This window comes from Gobio gobio (assembly GCF_949357685.1).
Source record: "Gobio gobio genome assembly, chromosome: 8".
NCBI lineage: Eukaryota > Metazoa > Chordata > Actinopteri > Cypriniformes > Gobionidae > Gobio > Gobio gobio.
The window spans coordinates 23,096,339-23,114,743 of NC_137114.1; the positions used below are offsets into that span (position 1 = coordinate 23,096,339).

Here is an 18,405-nt window from a genome sequence, read left to right on the forward strand (position 1 = left end):
TAATTAATACCATAACTCGGAAAGTTTGTCCTTTGTGGCCAGAGGGATAAACTTCCCGAAAATTGGGTAGGAAGAATAGACCTAGTGAGTGGATAAAGAATTACAGCTCGTTCTTTAAACGGAACGGAGAGGAATTTTGAATCAGCTCCCTAGAGGTTATTCTGTGATTATTTAATATAGATATATCTGTAGTTAATTACAATAAATTGTTGTTAACTATATATATATATATATATTATATATTGCATAAATACAGAGGTTAGGTATTCCCATTTTGGGTGATTTTGGAGATTTGTGATTAGATTATAACCCGTTATGATTGATCATAAATCCCTAAATATTAATACCCACAATTCCCTATTGAGCTAATTTTTAATTTAAATATATATGTAACCCTAAGACGCTACAAACTACAGTTAGATCTAGAGCCAGATCTATTTAACGACTGGCACTTCTACCCGAGTGCCCCTTTTGCTTGGTGCAATAGTAGTGGCCCTAATGTAGCCTCCTCTTATGCTGGGTACACACCAAAAGATAATCGGGCTGATTTTGGGCCGATTTCCCCCCTTCCGACAATCCTAGCTATGTCCCGATTATCTTGATGGTTTATAAAGATTATTTTATCAGATTTTCCTGTGGTGTGAAGTGTGTTAAGAGTGTCCGAACCTGCTCGGAAGAACGTCGGAGCCGTCCCGATCGCGAATCGTAAATATTCAACATGTTGAATATTTACGATCAGAAATCCTGATGTGTGGGGGGAACCCCGAGGACAAACGCGCGCACACTCACATGAAACGAAATAATATTCAATCCGAAAGCACGCTGAGAGATGAAATTATAGTCATGAACTGACTATAACTCCGACTATAAAAACAATTATTTATAGTTTATTTAATAAGGCAATTTCAAAGAGAAGAATACTGTATAGCTATTTTCCAAGAGACACCTGAGGACAACAATTATACAATTATAAAGAAAGATTATAAAGAAACATAGCAGTGTGAATTTTTTTTTTTTTTACCATTAGGCTACTCACTAGCTCTCTTTGTAACATTAGTGTTCACATATTGCGCATTGTTATTCATTAACTTTTTAACGCTATTTAAAACACACAGTGTACTGGTTAATTTCCTTTCCATGCTCTCTCTCTCTCTCTCTCCATCTCTCTCTCTCTCTCTCTCTCTCTCTCTCCATCTCTCTGTCACTCATGCGTCTCTCTCTCTTTCTCTCAACCCTGCTTTTGATATGAAACTTGAAAGTCTAAGCTTTTAAACTTGAATACAATTCAAACAAGAAATATAGCGTTTTGGCGCTAATGTGACATAAAAGTTAAAGCCAGAGGCGTGGAAAAACAGAGTTGTGACATGCTCTCATCTCCCAGCGGCGTGCGCGCTCATGTACGTGGATCACGGAGCGCTCACATATACATGTATCTAGTCTGGTTGCTCAAAGTATTGCAGATCATAACTGCTTACTTATTTTTTGGTTTTGCATTTAAATACATATTTATTATCAAACACTAGATTTCCTTAAATGTGAAATTTTAAAACGTTAACAATTTACATCCTAATATTTTTAATGATACTTATATAAGCACACACAAGTGAATATTAATGAATGCAAGCAAATATAATTTACCCAAGGAAAGTTTAAAATAGTGCTAAAAAGGCAAACTTTCCTTATATGTACAGTAGGCTATATGAATTGATATTGAATCAAGATCGAAATTGATATTTGTGCCAATCACTGCCATACTTATTCTGAAGTCTCGCGGGATTTTGCGAGATTTCCTGTGTTTACAGTCGGGTTGAAAATCTGTTCGTGTGTGGTGTGCTGTCTTTGTCACATCATGGCACACCACACACTATAGGAGCAAAACGGTTAAATCTAGGATTATTTGTCCTCATGTGTGTGGTCTATCACATTTTGAAAATCTTATAAGATGTAAAAAATCTTTTGGTGTGTACCCAGCATTATGCAGAGTAGGCCCGCCCCCTTACTGGGGCTTTTTCTAGTAATGCAGGTTGGTGCTGTGCAGAATTGATAGCGACTTAGCCCTGCCCCACGACTACTGGCTAAGGCGTTTGTCATGCAAGTACGAAAATTCCGTATGCATAGCTCAGCCCGGCCCTCCAGAGCTAGTTTTAGAAGCCGCCAGTTTTTTGGCAGGCGCTGGCTTTTCTTGTATATGCCCTGGCCAGTTGGTAGTACTCCCCTGACAAGGCAGGGTAGATTTGAGTACCTCCACACGTAGCTCTGTATCATTCTGCCTCACCCATGGCTCGGGTTGAGCAGCACTTCGCAACCTTTTGGTTTATGTAGGTTTGGTCGTGAGCTCCCTTGTAGCCAGAGCAATGCCATGGCTGACGCCCTCACACAGTATGGTAGGCCGCTATTAAAGCTAGGACCTTCATGAGGTGGGTGGCGTTTGTGGTACTCCCCCCGCTTAGGGGGTACAAGGCGTTTGGTTTGCAGAGTACCCTGCTATGGACAATGTGATTAGGTTCCAGTGCTTGTAGGCGCTGCCGATAAGACTGCACCATTGTACAGTTGGCTCCAGAAGGAATTGGAGGCCTCCGGGATGGGTCACCCAGCTAGGCTGGGATGGATTGTAGGCCAGCTGGCTGTGAGTAGCCAGCTGGGGCAGTCTTGGCAGTAGACTCCAGGTCCGGTAGTAGGCCTCAGATATAGGCCTCCTTGCGAGTGAGTCCCGACGTTTGGGGAGGTTGGCAATTTATTAGCTGCAACCTGGAAAATAGGTAGTCAGCCTTGGCAGGCCTCTGCAAAGTTCGCCCCATGTGTATTGCGTTATATATATTGCTCCCCAACGATGTTGGCTTCAAGTAGCAGATTTTCCCAACTAATAACCCTAGTTAGCAGTTGGATATTAATTTTTGTCAGCCAGCAGAGAAGCTACTGTCAGCCCAAGGTTATAACATCACAGTTTTTCACTCCTGCCACCAGGAAGCCGTCCCTGCAGGCCTGCTGTGAGGTGGTAGGCCCCATTAGGCCTCCCTGAAAGCAGGCTCCCATTCGCCAGTCGCTGTGTCCGCTAGCATGGGCTGCTAAGCCGTTGATGGGTGGTAGGCCGCACCAGACCTCCCTGAAGACTCGGCATGAGGTAGCAGGCCTCACCAGGCCTCCCTTGAGGACGCATTCTTGGGCTCAGTCACTTGGCAGGTTGTGATGAACCGTTGGCAGGTAGTAGGCCTCACCAGGCCTCCCTGAAGGAGGGCTCCTGTTTGCCAGTCGCCGTGTCAGCTAGCACAGGAGCTGCTAGGCTGTTGCTGGGTAGTAGGCCGCACTAGGCCTCCCTGAAGACTGGTCGTAAGGTAGTAGGCCTCGCCGGGCCTCCCTAAGGGCATGTTCCTGGGCTCCAGTCACCAGAGAAGCAGTTAGCACGAGTCGCTAACAGGTAGCAGGCTGCACTGGGCCTCCCTGCAGGCCCGCTATCAGGTAGTAGGCCTCACTAGGCCTCCCTCGAGGGCGGGTTCCTGAGTTAGGATGCTCGGGTAGCTAGCATACCTTGCTATCAGGTAGTAGGCCTCTCCAGGCCTCCCTAAGGCTTGCTATCAGGTAGTAGGCCTCACTAGGCCTCCCTGAGGGTGAGTTCCCGAGTCAGGATACTCGGCTAGCTGGTGTAGCTTTACCTTCAGGTAGTATGCCTTCACTAGGCCTCCCTGAGAAAACGAGTTTCCGTTTTCCAGCTACTTTGACAGTTAGCTTCAACTGCTATCAGGTAGTAGGCTTCACCAGGCCTCCCTCTAAGCGAGTTCCTGAGCATGGCTTCTCAGGCTTCTCTGGCATATATTTCCATCATACAATGGGCCTCACTAGGCCTCCCCAACGGGTCTTTGGTTCTCAGTACGAGGACTGTTAACTGGCATGACGCTGACAGCTAGTGGTGGCCTGCTATCAGTGATCCGGCCCTTAGCCGGCAGCATCTGAGTAAGGTCTCACCCTAGCGCGACTGGTGTCGCTTCTGCTACTTGGTCCTCGAGGAGGGGATTTCAGCCTGCAACCTGGTTTACCTACCGGGCAGCCCCCTTTAAGCTCCCCTCCTTTCGGAGGGTCGTATGTGAGCCGAAGCTGCCTGGGCCTGATCTGGTGGTCGTAGGGCCCTAGGGTGGCCTACCAATTAGATCAGCTTTTAGGCCAGTCTGGCCTCCTGAGTGTTTCTATCTGATAATAGCTCAGTAGATCCTAGGATCGAGCAGATTAACTCCCCTCGCTGGCAAGGGTAGAAAGCGCTATGCTGAGTACTGCTCTCCGGGATTCCCATCTCTGAGATCCGGACAGAGGAGGACACTGCCATTCTGCAGTCCCTTGGACTGGATGCCTCTGCAGGAGGCGAGTATTCAGAGGCTCTGTTATCGAACAGACAGTGATGGCCCGGCTGAAGCACCCGTTAAAAAAGGCACCAAGCTAGGCCTCCTTGGTTGCGGTAGTGGCTGGCTGGGGCGCCCTAGGGCCCCCTGGCCACATTCCCTTAAAGGAACCCCCTTCCTTTGAATGGGTTGGATCCAGGCCTTTGAGCGGCCTGGGTAGAACTTCTCTAAGTGTTTGAAGCTTCCTACTCAGGCTTATAGCTTGGGCTATGACCGAAGGGAATGCTGCCTCTGTGACTGGGGGGGGGGGGGGGGGGGGGGGTTGGTTCAGGCATTTCAATTGAATTTGCTTGTCCTGACAGTTGTCACTGCCAGTAGGCATGCACTCCCCTCGGCATGGCAGCGTGGGTATATCATTCCCCGTAGCGTCAAGCTGACGCAGCGCGAGTTCCCTTTCGAAAGAGACCGTGTCCGGTTACGTATGTAACCTAGGTTCCCTGAGAACAGGGAATGAGACGCTGCGTCGCTTTGCCATGCCTCAGGGTTTGCCTGCCAGACAGTCCCTGAAGACGAAGGGCGGTGTCATGTTAGCAAAGGAGCCCTTTTACACTTCCTGGTCGCACCTTGATGACATCATTGGCTGTCGCCGGTCAGTAGGACTGATGTGATTCGATTGTAATTCAGACACCTGTCACGCTGGAGGCATTCCCCTTAGCGTCAAGCTGACGCAGCGTCTCGTTCCCTGTTCTCAGGGAACCTAGGTTACATACGTAACCGGAGACGGTTTCCCACTGAAGCTAAGCAGGGCTGAGCCTGGTTAGTACCTGGATGGGAGACCAACTGGGAAAACTAGGTAGCTGCTGGTAGAGGTGTTAGTGAGGCCAACAGGGGGTGCTCACCCTGTGGTCTGTGTGGGTCCTAACGCCCCAGTATAGTGATGGGGACACTATACTGTAACAAGCACCGTCTTTCAGATGAGACGTTAAACTGAGGTCCTAACTCTCTGGGGTCATAAAAAATCCCAGGATTTTTAAAAGAGTAGGGGTGTAACCCCGGCATCCTGGCCAAATTTACCCATTGGCCTCCTAATCATCCCCATATATATATATATATATACGATTGGTATTATCCCTCAGTCCCCTCTCCACCATTCAGCTGGTGTGTGGTGGGCGTACTGGCGCAATATGGCTGCCGTCGCATCATCCAGGTGGATGCTGCACATCGGTGGTGGTTGAGGAGATTGTATGTAAAAGCGCTTTGAGTGAGTGCCTAGAAAAGCGCTATATAAATGTAATAAATTATTATTATTATTATATGACTTTCTTCCTTCAGACAAATCAATCAGAAAAAAATGTCCTGGCTCTTCCAAGCTTTATAATGGCAGTGAATGGGGGTTAAGATTTTGAAGTTAAAAAAAAAGTGCATCCGTTCATCATAAAAGTACTCCGGGGGGGTTAATAAAGGCCTTCTGAAGCAAAGCGACGGGATTTTGTAAGAAAAATATCCATATTCAAACTTTATAAATTAAAATAAATCGCTTCTGGCAGACGGCCTACACAAGTCGACTTAAGAGTAAAAAGAATAATTCCTGACGCAATGTATGATGTGGTATGTAGGAATAGCGGAAAAGCTTTGACGCCTCTTGCAGTTCAAACAAATAGGGCTGGGCAACAAACTCAAGCTCCTCTTCTCTTATATCGAAATCCTCCAACGTTTCTCTTTAAAAATTCTCATTTTATACTTAAAATTTGTGATCGGGGTTTCCTCTGTGCTTCAACGTTCGTCAATGTCATGTGTCAGGTCAGGGGTTATTCTTTCGCCATAAATTGATGTGTACGGCCGTCTATCGGAAGCTAGTTATTTCTGTTTATAAAGTTTAAAATATGGATATTTTTCTTACACAAATGCATCGTTTTGCTTCAGAAGGTCTTTATTAACCCCCCAGAGCCGTGTGGAGTACTTTTATGATGGATAGATGCGTTTTTTTGAGCTTGAAAATCTCGACCCCCATTTACAGCCATTATGAAGCTTGGAAGAGTCAGGACATTTTTTTATTATAACTCTGTTTGTATTTGTCTAAAAGAAGAAAGTCATATACGCCTAGGATAGCTTGAGGGTGAGTAAAGAATGACAAGTGCCCATAGTTGATTAAAGTGAAAAAAACATCTGATTGATATCAAAGTTCAGATACACAGGGTGGACCTGTCTGTCTCACGTACCCTTGAACACACTAAGACACAACATGTCTCCTGATGATCTCAGATCAGCGAGACCCTTGTCGTTGGGGCAGCGCTTGTTTCTCACTGTAACCAAATCTGTCTGGCATTGTGTGCATTGTCTAAGCGTGGTTCTGAAGAATGGGAGAGTCTGCATACAGACAAACCACGATCAGACGGGTTGTGATAGACAATCTGTACACACAGGTTGTTTGGGTTTTACCCAGCATGTAACACTAACAGAAAATAGAGAGGCATACACCAACACTCACATTAATGCTCTCACGTGCCTGGAGGGGCGAAACGCAGTAAACAGGGATGTGAGGCTTCAATGGAGCAGTTCAGGAATGTTTAACAATTTGGAATCCATTTCAGTTCAATTGTACAAGTGATGTGCAATTATATGTGATGTATATGTATTTTGTGTGTATGGGTGCATGCATAGGCCCGTTTGAACTCCTGGGAGCGTGTGTGCATGTGCATGTTCATCTTATCAGTCATGATGGATCACTGTGCTGTGGAACTCCAGAACCAGATACCCTAGCACAGATATCATCAGACTAGACTAGACAACTAGAATCAGATACAGACCTGCAATTGCCTGAAGAAAGAGAGGGATGAAGACTGGGATGAAGACTTTTCATGAAGTTTTGGGAGAAGAGGAAGACTTTTCATCTGTTTGTTTTTGATCTTAGGAAAAGTGCCATTACAAACACTATGCAATGACATTTTCAAAGCAATTTCAGTAATTTGGGTTGCAATCAGTCATTATTGAATGCAAAAGTGTGTAATAACAGGCAATAACTGGACATGTGATCGGAGCTTTTATTAAGCTATTGATATCACTGAAGTCTTCATACTGTGTACTTTATGTGATTAGCCTATTCCGGTAGTGGGATACTTGGCTTTTTTTTATTGCCTCTTTTCCCTATCACATTTTTTAATCTTCATAAATTAGCGCATTACAAGTTACTTGAGTTGTGTAATAAGATTACTTTTTTAAGTAACTGGTAAAGTAACGCAATACTTTTAATTGTACAACTAAATATATGCGTTATTTTTTCAAATAAGTAATGTAAGTTACTTTGTTTTTCCATTTATTGACTAACAGCCATAGAATGTAAAAAAAATCATGGACGTAGTGTCCATGATGTCACCCGTAAGTTTCTGAAGAGAAGCTTTGAAGCGTAAAGTTGGCTGCTGCCAAGACGCGCGTCACTCCGAAAATTCAGCCCCCTCACAGTTGTCATGAAGGGCAAAATTAGCTGTATAGACCAAAATCACAATTTGTCCCAGGCAGTAAACATGTTTTTTTTTCCTGCTGTAAAGTTGGGCATTTAACATGGGGCTCAATGAGATTCTGCTCCCTTCTGGAGCCTGTCTCTAGCGGCCAGTCGATGAATTGCAGTCTTTAGTCACTTCAGTATTGGCTTCAAGAGAAACTGGGGGAGGTTCAGCTCTCCTGTCCCCATGTTGAGAGAAATCAGGAGTAAGCGCAGAGGAACTGTGTGTGAATGACGGTTATTGTAGTTCTAGACTAAATGTGAGCATTCATTTACTCATCTCACTCAAAAACAGATTCTATTTCACTTGTTCCAGACCGCCAGAGACGGTCAAACATGGTGGAAAGGGCCGCGTCTTGCGCATCACATCGAGAATCTCGTATCAATTCAGCAACACGTGACTTCAACCAATGACATGACAGAAGCTATATCAGCTCCGACTATGTCACGCTCTGTCTTTTTGTCATTCTGGCGGAGAGATCTCGCTCGGGTGTGCACTGCTTTTTGGGTTGGTATTTGCTCCCCACTGTAGTTGTGTCACAAGAAAACAAAGATACGCGATTTTGTGTTGGATTGATTACTTTGAAGTCATATTGGATTGGATTAGACCCATTTGTTATCCAGGGTCTTCACAAACGCAGTGTTCCGCCCCCTAGAGTTGAGGTGAGTGTTGTGAGAACTTATTGGTTAACCAGGGTTCTTGGTTTCACCACGTGTGCATACCTATTGCACTCAATTGTGTTACAGCTGCGCATATTGTTTGGTGTGCACATGCAGTTACTGTGGCAACCACTTAACACATGTATTATTGGAGTGCCATATTTATTGCTGCTATTAACCCATTGGTTGACCAGGGTTGTTTTTCTTAAAGGAATAGACGTTATGACTGCCTCATGCTCTACATGTTCAGGTCTTATGGACCTTATGGATGCCCATATTCAATGCCCTGCCTGTCTAGGAATCGAACATCTCAGGGAGGCTTTAACTGACCCTTGCCCAGAATGTAATTTGATGCCTTTGGAGGTTATATGACAAAGGTTGGCAAAATTTTTACCTGTCCTTCAGTAAGAAGCAGACCCCAGATGCAACACTATCGCACCAGGTAGCTGAGGTATCGAGCCCCCAATTTCCACCGGCTGCGTTACGGCTCCGTCACGGCGGCGGAGTCAATAGGTTTCCATTAAAGTCAATGAGTGTATTTCCACTGAATGCGTTACAGCTGCGTTCCGGCGATCCGCAGCCCTCCGCATCAAATACGCAGAGCTTCTATTTTTGCCGGATGCCGGAGCGCTCCGCAGCACTACAGGGCAGAGTACGCAGGACAGGAAGTCAAGTGACAAAACAGAACAGCCAGAAACAAAATAAAAGATCCGTTTAATTTTCAAAATAAAATACACGGCGCTCATTTTTCCCTACACTACACCTTGAAAACGTCATAATGGGCGGAGACAGGCTTGTTTTAACCCCGTTGACACGATGGATGAAGAAATGCTGATTATTGAGGTACAGAATCAACCCATCATCTATGACCCCTCACATCCTTTTTATAAGGACAACATTAAAAAGGATGGAAAACTGTTCCTGGTTTGGTAGTTCTGTTTATAGAAACTACATATCGCGTGATCACATCAGAATTCGCGAGATTACATGGGGCCTCGTGACGTCAGCTGTCAGTCATGACCGCAGCCGTTCCGCAACAAATCCGGACCTGGTGGGTATTGACGGACGACGGAACACGGAGCTGTCACGCAGCGGAGCCGTTCCGCAGCCGGTGGAAATTGGGGGTAATGCTGTGCAGGACATTCAGGCTTTGTTGGCGAGGTTCTTTGCTTCTGCTACTGAGTGCACAAGTGAGGAAGTGAGAGCGTCAGTACCTAATTCCTTGTTGACCAGGTTCGAACCAGCAGCTGAGTGTTCTAGGGAGGAATTGGATACATGGTCTTTAGCAGCCTCAGATTCTTTAGTCGCTGATGAGCAGGATCATTATACACCTTAAGAGGAAGAACTTCTGCTGTGCATGCTCAGTCTCAGCACTCTCATAGTGATGTGAGCTAAAGCATTCAAGGTGCTGGTTCGTCAGTGGCATTTTTATTGCAAGACACAATCAAGTTGAATTTGGACCTACCTTCTCAGATACTGGGGCCTTCAAACCTCTTGCATCGTCCGGTTGTTCGACCAGAGGATTTTCTGATACCTAGCAGTCCTGACTTTACTGAGGTTGTTTTCTCAGCATTTTGCTCTGCCCCTACTTCCAAACCGGATTGTGTAGCACGCCCAGGAGCCTCCTGTAGAGCCGTGTATTTCTTCTTTGGTGGTCTCTCCGGATGAGGCCTTTAAGCAGCAGTTACGCTGCCCCAATCCGGAATGCAGGTGTACTAATGATTTATTGGTTCGTGTATATAACGCTGTCAGGATTCTCCCGTGGAAAGGCTCTTTGGCTTGTTACGCCGGCTAGCTCAGTCCAAGCTTCCAGAAGTATGTCGCAACAACCTTCGTCAACTACCTATAGTACCTGGTCAGGTCTTCGGCCCAGCTGCTCAGGAGGCTCTTGAGCACAGGGCACGGGCTACGGAATCCCGATCCCAGCATGTTGGGCGCAGTGGGAGTTACCCTGCACTGTTTGCATAGCAGGTGCTTGTTCGTCATTCCATTCTGCAGCAGCATAGACAAGGGCAATCTTACAAGCCGCCGCAACAGGATTATCGGCCTAGGTTGTCATCAAGAACTGAACCACCCCGATCTCCGTTCAGGCCACCAACTCACCCTACGTCTCAGTTACATCATTGGAGAGGCATTACAAACAACAAGTGGCTTCTCAACACACTTAAGAAGGGATATTGTCTTCAGTTCCGCCACAGACCCCCGGTGAGCACCCAGGTTCATCCAATGCTGGTCCAGGATCCTCATCAGGATCTGGCTCTTTCAACAGAGATCCAAAACTTGTTGGACAAGGGTGCACTAGAATTAGTAGAGCCCCACATCCATTCAAAATATTTAGAGTAAACTTTGGAATAACTAATATTTTTAATTGTTTTTGAAAGAAGTCTATATTTGAATGATTTATGAAGGATCATGTGACACTGAAGACTGGAGTAATGGTGCTTAAAAAATTGCAGCTTTGCATCATAGGAATAAATTACAATTTTAATCAAATAAATTCAACCTAAAGCCGGGTGCACACTAAGCGATTTATAGTAGTCCTTTACTTTTGTTCCTTGTCAGAGTGTACGGACATGATCCCCGCTGTAAGCCATGTCACACTGTCAGACTGTACAATAGTCAAGGCGCGCTAAAAACGGACACACGCAAGAAAACTCCGGAGTTTTATATCATCAATCAATGATGCATTCGGTGACAGTGAGCTGCATTACATGCAGGACTGAAATGGTGGCTACAAAGACATCTCTAGCGCTCATTTTGGTCATAGTTTGTCTTGAAAAATTAAGATAATTTGATGGTCGTCGTAGGAGAAGTCACACTGCAGAATTGTGCGCCAAATCTTCTGACACTGCCAGAATTTCGTCTGAAGTAAAATTTTATCGCAACGGTCATTAATCTGCTGCCGGTGAACATGTCAAACTAATGATCTAAGACTTCAGATTTTAGCCTAGGATCAGAGGAATCTTTTAGGAATTGAAAAATTTGTATCAGATGGCCGAATCATGACCAAAAGCACACAGTGTACAACCGGTTTTAGTGAGCATAGGAGACTTCTGCATCATGGTACGTTAAAGATTACCATGGTACCATGTCTGAAAAGCATGAAATCTTAACATATGATACGTACCTAAAATATGAACTACTATCAGTTTTAACAAATTTTGTTGCCTCTCTTCAAAATCGTAAGGTCTGTTGACACTGCAGATAAGATATATCATAAGACACAGACTTCAATGTTCAAAGAGTGACAGAGACACATGTAATGAAATATGCGGCCTACTGAGAGATCTAAAAATGATTGAGAACGGCCCTGAGTCCCGGTTGCCAAGTGCTGGGGGCTTGAAGATGCTTCAAAAGGCTCTGCAAGAATGAGTTTATTTGTGCACGCTCACAGATGCGTTGCCTCTATGCAGGTGTGCTCAGGTTCAGTCACGTTCTGACAGGTAAACACAGAGCACACACACACCAACATACTCAAAATATTTGTACAAAACACGTCTCGCATTAAAAAGACATTCATCAATCATTTGTAAAATCATTTTATGCGTCAAAAATGATTTCATATAAGTGAGAGACGAGACTTGACAAGACGAGGGGGAAAAAGAGATGAGACAAAACGAAAAGAGAACAAATGCAAAGTGATGAGATAGGTGAGAAAACAAGAGGAGAAGAGAAGATGTGAACAGATGAGATGAAAAGTGATGAGACAAGAAAAGACTAAATGAGAATGGAGGACAAAAGAAGAACATAACTGATGAAATATGAATTTGTTGGATGAGAACAGATAAAATGTGACGAGCCTTTTGAAAAAAAAAAAAGGAAGAATGGAATGAAAATTAGACTGAAAAAAGTGTGAAATGTGAGCACAGCAAAGCACGGTTGTTGGTTTTAAATAGGTGAACTATGCCCAGACTTAAGAGCAGTGCAGCAATGAATAGGGAAAATTCATAAACACCCTAGTCTCTTAGATCATACACTGTTAGATGGAGTGTTGTGTGTGTGTGTGTGTGTGTGTGTGTGTGTGTGTGTGTGTGTGTGTGTGTGTGTGTGTGTGTGTGTGTGTGTGTGTGTGTGTGTGTGTGTGTGTGTGTGTGTGTGTGTGTGTGTGTGTGTGTGTGTGTGTGTGTGTGTGTGTGTGTGTGTGTGTGTAAGTATGCATATGATCTGGCACTAATCAGATATCTGTCTGGAATAATCAAGCTAATGTTTGACTGCCCATGAAAGGCGTGTAGTCATCATCCAAATTTCTTCTTGTATCCACAGAAAAATTGTCAAATTCACAGGCAGACTGTCAGTAAACACTACTTTGTATTAACATGCCCTTGGAAGCTGACTGACAGTAATACAAAAACAATTACACTGAACACAACACAAAGGAAACCCATCAGGAAACGCTGTCAGAATACATACCAGATGTAAAGAGAAGTACAAATTATTGAAAATCTCTTAGTACACACCCATTCTACAGGATTTTCCTGATAAATTAGTTTTTTACATTTTCTGAATTAAATACACAAATTAGATTAGAAGTTTGGGAGATGTTTTAAAAGGGACAGTTAAGACATTTATAAAAAATGTTACAAAATATTTCAAATAAATACTGTTCTTCTAAACTTTCTATTCTTCAAAGAATCCTGAACAACAAATGTATTATGGTTTCCACAAAAATATTAAGCAGCAAGAGTAAAGTAAAGTTTCTTGAGTTAGTTCACCCAAAAAGGAAAATTGTGTCAATCAATTACTCACTCTCATGTGACCTTTGTTCATCTTCAAAACACAAATAAAGATATTTTTGATGAAATCCGAGAGCTCCAGAAAGGTCCAGAAAGGTAGGAAAGACATTGTTAAAAGATGGCCAATACGGATCCAGCATTCTGATGTAGAACCCGGAAGCGCTGCCCTGTATTTACTAAGCGAACTGCGTAGGAGAATGACAGGGAAGAGTAGAAATTGTTGAATAAAGTCCTTGTTTTTTTGCGCACAAAAAGTATTCTAGTCCCTTCATTACATCCATGTTGAACCACTGTAGTCACACGGACTATTTTAATGATGTCTTTACTACCTTTCTAGGCCTTAAGAGTGGTAATAACGTTGCAGTCTAGGTGGAGTCAGAAAGCTCTCAAATTTCATCAAAAATACACTATATTGCCAACAGTTTTGGGATGCATGCCTTTACATGTTCTTTAATGACATACAATTCTTAATCCGTAGGGTTTAATATGGAGTTGGCCCACCCTTTACAGCTATAACAGCTTCAACTCTTCTGGGAAGGCTTTCCACAAGGTTTTGGTGTGTTTATGGGATTTTTTTACCATTATTCTAAATGCGCATTTGTGAGGTCAGGCACTGATGTTGGACGAGAAGGCCTGGCTCGCAGTCTCCGCTCTAATTCATCCCAAAGGTGTTCTATCGGGTTGAGGTCAGGACTCAAGTTCCTCCACACCAAACTCGCTCATTCATGTCTTTATGGACCTTGCTTTGTGCACTGGTGCGCAGTCAAGTTGGATCAGGAAGGGGCCATCCCCAAACTGTTCCCACAAAGTTGGGAGCATTAAATTGTCCAAAATGTCTTGGTATGCTGAAGCATTAAGAGTTCCTTTCGCTGGAACTAAGGGACCAAGCTCAACCCCTGAAAAACAACCCCACACCATAATCCCCCTCCACCAAACTTTACACTTGGCACAGTGCAGTCAGGCAAGTACCGTTCTCCTGACAACCGCCAAACCCAGACTCGTACATCGGATTGCCAGACAGAGAAGCGTGATTTGTCACTCCAGAAAACACGTCTCCCGTGGCGGCATGCTTTACACCACTGCATCCAACACTTTGCATTGCACTTAGTGCTCCATGAAGCTCTCCATGCACTGTTCTTGAGCTAATCTGAAGGCCACTCAAAATATTTCCCAATTGCTTCAATACCACTAACAGTTGACCATGGAATATTTAGTATAGAGGAAATTTCATGAATGCACAGGTGACAAACTATGATGGTACCACGCTTGAATTCACTGAGCTCCTGAGAGCGACCCATTCTTGTGTTCTTCATGTTTGTAGAAGCGTCTGCATGCCTAGGTGCTTGATTTTATACTGTGGCGATGGACGTGATTGGAACACCTGAATTCAATGATCTGGAGGGGTGTCCCAATACTTTTGGCAATATAGTGTAGCTTCATTTGTGTTCTGAAGATGAACGAAGGCCTTACGGGTTTGAAACGACATGAGGGCGAGAATTTAATGACAGAATTTTCATTTTTAGGTGAACTAATCCTTTAAGGTGCAATCACATTTACAGCAGCTCTGCAGAATTTCTTAAGCAAAATCCAGTCATTTCAATAGGAATCCACATGATCAGGACTCTGGAGTTTCACACTCTGGACATTTTCCCCATGCAGATTTATTTGCCTCGTACTGATCGCACTGATACCAAACTTTTGAATGGTAGTGTAGGCCTATATCTGATATACGTGTCAGTATAGAGACTTATAATTGCTAGGTGGTTGTTAGGTGATTTCTCACTCTCTCAACTTGTCTTCTGTGTTATTCAGGTACCTAAATACAGCTTCCTGCTTCAATTCTATGGAATGTCATCCATTTTATTCTCCATCTCCACCAGCTAAAATTATTTGGAAAAGTGATAGACTCCAACTCCTGATCATCTTCCCAACAGCCATCGAACACACACATCACTAGCACTCTGACTTCCTGCGGCCTGGAATGACTGAGCTCAGTCAGGCCTTCTGATTGGTCAAACACGCAGAAAGATAAACGTGGCGGGGTCTGTACTGGATCTGCAAATCCCCCGGTGGGCGACGATGGGTCCTACTGGCTTTATATGAATAGAGAGACTCTGAATCAACAGGCAGGCTGGACAATGAGCTGAATCCAGGGACTAAAAACACACAGGTCACAGTCGGGATATAGGATTAAGTTCTAGCAGTGGAGAAGAGACGAGAGGAGAGAAGAGAGGAGATTCTTGTGTTTCCCTCTGCTCTTCTTTCTCTCCTCCATGATATCTTCACCCTCAGGGCTGATGCTGAGGTTATTGACTTCATAACATTCCTGGCATTTCCCGGTTTATTCCTGCATTTCCACCAAGCCACAAAAAAAAACATCTCGGACTTTCTCCGTATTACTTTGAACACAAACATGTTGCTCTCTGTAGCTAGCTGGAGTCATGTTTTGACAAACTCTCTCCAGCGAGACAATGTAATTGACACAACATGGAAATCCCGAAGCATGTGGCCTAAATCTCCAGCAAAACAAACAGTACAAATAACAGACTTAACCAAAAGCTCTGAATTTACTAAATGAATATAATCTAATTCAAAGTTTACTCTTCAAATGTGGCATTTAGTTGTGTTGATGTGTGTGTGTGTGTGTGTGTGTGTGTGTGTGTACGTCACAGATGGAAAGAGACAGGCAGAGGGCGTGAGAGAGAGAGAGAGAGAGAGAGAGACAGAGGTGTGTGTGAGACATGGTCTGGATAAGGGGCAGCAAAGACAAGACAGAGCCTGCATAAACAGATGTCTGTCTCTGATAACGACAGAGAGATGTTCACATAGGTTCACATAGAATTATACTGACCACACATTCGCTCTCATACACAACAACACACACACAAATCAGCCAAACATCCCAACACAACAACATCATGTAACTGCATATGACATGCTCTAGGACAGCAAGGCGGTGCTGGGGGTCTGTGGAAAAGTCTAAAGAAAAACAGTGTAAAAATGTAAAAAATAAATAAATAATAAAAAATAAGATGAAAATTAATATGAAAAATAAAATGCATAACATAAAACTTTGATTCAATTAAATAAATCGACTAAAATTAATAAATAAATAATACATCTACAGTACAGTAAAGTACAGCATAGCACAGTACTAGGCTGTAGTGAGTAGAAAACATAAATATATATATTCTAAATACAAATTTACGCATTTTTATACAATATTAATTTTGAAAGTACTAATTTAGTCTTTATATATGAAAATATATAACTGCCTTTTAAATTTTAGGATGGGGAGCATTCACACAAAGATGATCATATTGAAAACCCCAGACAGAAAGAAAGAAAGAAAGAAAGAAAGAAAGAAAGAAAGAAAGAAAGAAAGAAAGAAAGAAAGAAAGAAAGAAAGAAAGAAAGAAAGAAAGAAAGAAAGAAAGAAAGAAAGAAAGAAAATAATCAATTTGCTAAATTCCTCTAGTGGTCAAAGTCTGTAAAACAACTTCAATATTAATACCAGAGTGTGCAAAAAAAAAAGAAAAGACAAGGAAACTATAAATGCATAGTTAAAATAGTATGATACTGCAAAATAAATACTGCTATATGTCGACTTAGGAAGCCAATTAAATGATTTATTTGCTGGAAAATGCTGAGAATTACCCTTTTAAAAAAGTACTGTGCCAGAACCATAATGGTATCAGATTGCAAACTTGACACACACTCTCTCTCACACACACACACACACACACACACACACACACACACACACACACACACACACACACACACACACAGGGCTAAACTTTGAGCCGAAGATGAGGTATGGGGAAACATTCCTCAGAAGTGAAGCCCTTTGAAAGCATAATTGTCACATAATACAGTACAGCCCAAGTTGATCTGTGAAGTTTGATTGATTGGCGCTTTGACGTCACAATTGAGCGCCCCTACTGGAGTTAAAAGGTGTAAGTAACTAATAATGATTTCAAATACAGTCTTATTCATTTCAATTGAAGGAAAATTCTGTCCAAGGCACAATCTGTTTATCTCGCGTACCCCAATGACTTGTAACTGCAGCTCATCTAAAAGGTATTCATAAACAAATCGTTTAGTCATTAGTAAATGCAATGTTTAATAAAACTCTAAACAACACTTATGTACCGTCCGACATGAATATAAACAGCAGCCTACTGTTGCTATGGTTACATCCCAAGTACACGCAACTTTGTTGCGCGTGTGTCTAACTAGTAAGAAAACGCTAGCCTAAGTACTCCCACATAATTCTCACCATGGTTAAAAGGACATGTTTTCAATATGTTTGATATTAGTTCATATTTCAGTGCTCTGACATATGTCATATTGAACTAATAAATAACATTGCAACTGTTATATTCAGCCCCCTCTCCACATACGTCAATTAGTTAGGCTAACTTTCTTCTTCTTCGTTGAAATTATTCGTGCCCTAAAAAATATATGTTGGAGAAAAATGTGTAAAACGTTTTAGAAGACACAACCATGGTCTATTAAACTCACCCCTTTAGCTCGTGCCGGTGTAAGAAGTCCCAGCAACATCATTCCGACAATTGTCGCTCGCAATATCAAGCAAGAATCCATTTTCTCATAGACAACGAACCCGAGCACAGTTCTCACAGGTCCAGTCCGCGACAATCTCAGGATCACACGTTATTCGGGAGTCCAGAATGGAACAGCAGGATCTCCAAATATACCTCCGAAACCACCTGCAGCACTGCGACCATCTCAGAAACAAAGCATAAACTTGCACTTAAGAAACTGATTTACACTTTTTGGACTGTCAATGAATCCATAAGATATATGAAATCAGCGGGAGTTCAACAGGGAAGTGTGTTTGGTGTATTCCGCACTATGCGTTGAAGTTTGGATAGTTAAATCGACCCCATGACGTCACACCGACCCACGCTGAGCCGCGCAGCGGGCACGGTGGTGCACTCATGTTCACTTTACCGACTCCTTTGCGCGTTTCTGATAAAGTTTTCTGCGTGCACTCTGTTTTACGCGTTAATGTAAAGCCGCGGGTGCCACAGGAAACTACGGGAGCAGGTGAGGATTTTGACTTCGTTTTTGTTTACATGATGCAATTGGGTGTTTGGGTAAAAGTTTGCACTTGTGAATGTCGTGTATTTGTTTCCAAAAGGTGGACTGGTTTTGTTTA

The 18,405-nt window shown here is 43.2% G+C and overlaps 2 protein-coding genes across 2 annotated transcripts in view; one reads left to right on the plus strand and one right to left on the minus strand.

The window, feature by feature from the left end:
• col4a3 (collagen, type IV, alpha 3) overlaps positions 1–17,852 on the minus strand; it is a 67,329-nt gene extending 49,477 nt beyond the window's left edge. Inside the window, exon 1 of the mRNA XM_079823306.1 lies at positions 17,748–17,852. Coding sequence (XP_079679432.1) covers positions 17,748–17,828 — 81 coding nt within the window. The 5' untranslated portion in view covers positions 17,829–17,852. The remainder of the gene's footprint in view (positions 1–17,747) is intronic.
• Positions 17,754–18,405, plus strand: part of col4a4 (collagen, type IV, alpha 4) — a 71,264-nt gene continuing 70,612 nt past the window's right edge. Inside the window, exon 1 of the mRNA XM_079823307.1 lies at positions 17,754–18,293. The gene's annotated coding sequence lies outside the window, so the exon portion shown is untranslated. The remainder of the gene's footprint in view (positions 18,294–18,405) is intronic.